Source organism: Crocodylus porosus, unplaced genomic scaffold, assembly GCF_001723895.1.
Source record: "Crocodylus porosus isolate Cpor-Errol unplaced genomic scaffold, CroPor_comp1, whole genome shotgun sequence".
In the NCBI taxonomy this organism is placed as follows: Eukaryota; Metazoa; Chordata; order Crocodylia; family Crocodylidae; genus Crocodylus; species Crocodylus porosus.
The window spans coordinates 57,910,762-57,913,871 of NW_017728943.1; the positions used below are offsets into that span (position 1 = coordinate 57,910,762).

A 3,110-nucleotide genomic window follows, 5' to 3' on the forward strand; every position below is an offset into this window, starting at 1 on the left:
GTGTCTTGCAGGGGCCCCACATTACTCGGTACCTTCTTTTTGCCCCCTATGTATTTAAAAAAGGACTTCTTGTTGTCCTTGGTCCGGGTAGCTAGTCCCAGTTCCATCTCCATCCATGACACTTTCATTGTAGACTATATATGGTGGTTCAGCTTTGACAGGAGAAGCTGTGGGTGGAACACTTGTCCAGTTGAGTCTATATTCTGGTGTTGGGCTCTTTCTTGTATGAGAGATGGAAAATGAGCCTAGTTCCCCCATTTCATGAGCCAGGTGCTCTAATCCTGTGATTCTAAACCAGGGGGATCCTTTCAAGGTTTTCCCTCATTGTTGCATTAACAGCTTTTTCTATTTATATGGACAAATTTAAGCTGCAGCTCTTGCAGCAGTCATAACATATCCATACTTTCACAATCATGAACTATTACTCCATAAACTATTACTCCATAGATGGTTATAAAAAACATGCAAGGGAGCACACATTATATTGTTCTGGGAACTATGACTCTGCATTCAAAATCTTACCCATAAGAGTGGATTAACATAGTTTTTACTTGTGCTTTATAGTAGGAATATATAGTCAGAATAAGGAGGGATTAAATTATTGGCTCTAAGATTCAGTGGGATGCTTGAAGGATGTGAATTAGCAGCAGCTTGTGATGGATGAATGTATTATACCTGCATGCAACCAGACAGGTGTGGGCAAGAGGAGAGTGTTTCTTAGTAACACTTGCATGAAAGGAGATGGCATTAGCCATTTTCCATAAGTTTATTTACATTCACTCAAGGCAGTGCCCACCACCAGACATTCCTCATTAGAGCTTCCTTTGATTATTGAGTGCCCTCTCTTTTCTGTCCTTTTCTTTTCAAGTAGTATGGAAAAAATGTCTAGATAGGCACTTAATTTCCACAAAGTGTCTTGCTTGCATGAACTTGTTGCATTTTGAACCAGAGAAATTTATCAGTTACAAATTAGTATAGCTTTTTAATTGTATTACAGTGGCTGTAGTTACGTGCGTGACCAGGAATCAAACCCAGGTCTCCCACATGGCAGACATGGATTCTACTACTTCACTTTCTGTCTATAATGCATCTTGATATTGGCTGCGGTAGCTTGTTTGCCTGGAATATGATATGGTTACATAGTGAGCTATCCAAGGAATATTGAACTTTATGCCCCTGTTTATGCAGGGACTCAAACCACTGGTATCTACCGAACTGCCGTCTTCAATTTTTGGAACACCAACTAAAGTGGCTTCAGAGTCTCCAGCAGCTGTTTCTTACTGGGGAAAAAACAAGGTACCGGAACTACAGAAGCTATTTCAGGTAGAAACCAAAAGCCTTTACTAAGAACCGTGTTCTACCCACATCTTGCACTGAGTTTTTATCTTTGATCTTCCTGGACTATAGTGGCATGATTTTTAATTGTAGCTATGGTGGCTTGATGTGGTGATCTGTATAAGCATAACCTTTCTTTGTCTCCTCAGAAGTCTGATGGGGTGCTGGTACATCTGAAACAAGGAGTTCCTGATAAACTGTTGTATCGGACCACTATGGCTCTAGCACTTGGAGGGTCCATTTACTGTTTGATAGCATTATACATGGCTTCGCAACCGAAAAACCGAAAGTGAATGACCATAACTTTGGAAAGGATGGTATTTTTGTTCAAAGCACAATGGTGGATTACCCTCTGCACTTACTAGTACTTCTGATCCTGTGATTCTCAGATCAGCATTCAGTGAGAAAAAGTGTTGGAAATGGCTGCCAAAGCAAGAAAATTTAAAGGCAATTTTTTGATTTGCTGTAACATTTCTTTGAGGTCTCCCATCTTTCCTTCCCCATTAGCAGAAACCCAAACAAGCATAATAGCCTAAGAACACCTGGGTGAGTGGGGTAAAACATGCCTCTTTCAAATTTGGATGTTGGACATGGAAAAGAAAAATCTTAATTGTCAAAAGGGAAGTGAGGGAACTCTAGGCTAGGAATGATTTTTGGAGTAGTCACACAAGGTTTGCTTAATTTATTCCTTGATGGCAAAAATCTGATGGTCATATCCAAATTATAGTATAGCTGTAATGGTGCAAACATAGTTAAACATTTTCAGTTCGTGTATGTAAACAGAGGATTACTTTGTCCAGTCTTCTGAGACAAAATGTTTTCAACCCTTGTACTGTATTTATTCCGCTGTGTGAGCATAGCTGCTTGTAGCACTGTTTTACATCAGTGCTTCTGTATTGTAACACCAGCTTTGTCAGTTTTTGTCATCCCTTTTGTCAAGCTATATTTTCCTAAAACTAAATATATATATTTTACTGTGGAATATAGCAATACATCTATTGAGATTCTTCAGATTTTGAAAGTCTCCTTTAAAATTTGTTTGTGGCCATTCAGTGTTTCAGAACAAGTCTGGTTAGTGCCCTGTACCTTTTTTTAAAAGCAGACACTTGGTTGAATGCTGTCTAGATGCCAGAGTTATTAACCCTGTGAAATTCTCACAACTAATGTTAACAATTATTTCTTGGACCACTGTCATTTCATATCTTAGTTCAATGTAAACTAATAAAATGGCACAAATAAATTAGGTTAAAAAGTGGAGGTCAGTAAAATCACTGAGTTACTCTGTTCTTTTTTTTTTATTGTAAAACTAAGCCACATTAACAACAGTGGGTGAAACTTCGGAAGGGTATAGTAAGCCAGAGGCATTATGGCATGCACCCTGTTAATTGGATAGACATTTATCCAGTTTGTGGACTGACATTATAGCTCTCTCACTAAATCTGCATGTGTGTGGATGCAGAAGTCCCTTTTTAATACCCATGCTAGTCCAAGCTACCAGATTCCATGTTTATGTTCAGGAGCCTGGTTCCTTCCCTACCTCTTCTCATCATTGCATACAGCAGACTTCCACTAATTTTATTTGGCTTGAAAAGTAATATGGTTTGGCTCTTATTAGACAAAAAGTAAGCAATTCAAATGCTTGGTGTTTTAGAGACCCCCTTGTCTTATAGAGACTGTTTTATAGAAGGTAAATAGCACACTGCTTTACGTGAGAAATTGAAGCTAGAGATTAATTAATTGTTAGTTACCTTTTTTGGTTCCTTAAATTCAATCTG

The 3,110-nt window shown here is 38.5% G+C and overlaps 1 protein-coding gene across 1 annotated transcript in view; it reads left to right on the plus strand.

The window, feature by feature from the left end:
- The window catches only part of LOC109319669 (cytochrome c oxidase subunit 7A-related protein, mitochondrial), an 8,330-nt gene extending 5,713 nt beyond the window's left edge, over positions 1-2,617 (plus strand). The window contains exons 2-3 of the mRNA XM_019549407.1: positions 1,189-1,323; positions 1,485-2,617. Of these exons, the coding sequence (XP_019404952.1) occupies positions 1,189-1,323; positions 1,485-1,628 (279 nt within the window). The 3' untranslated portion in view covers positions 1,629-2,617. The remainder of the gene's footprint in view (positions 1-1,188; positions 1,324-1,484) is intronic.
- The last annotated feature ends 493 nt before the right edge of the window (positions 2,618-3,110 follow it).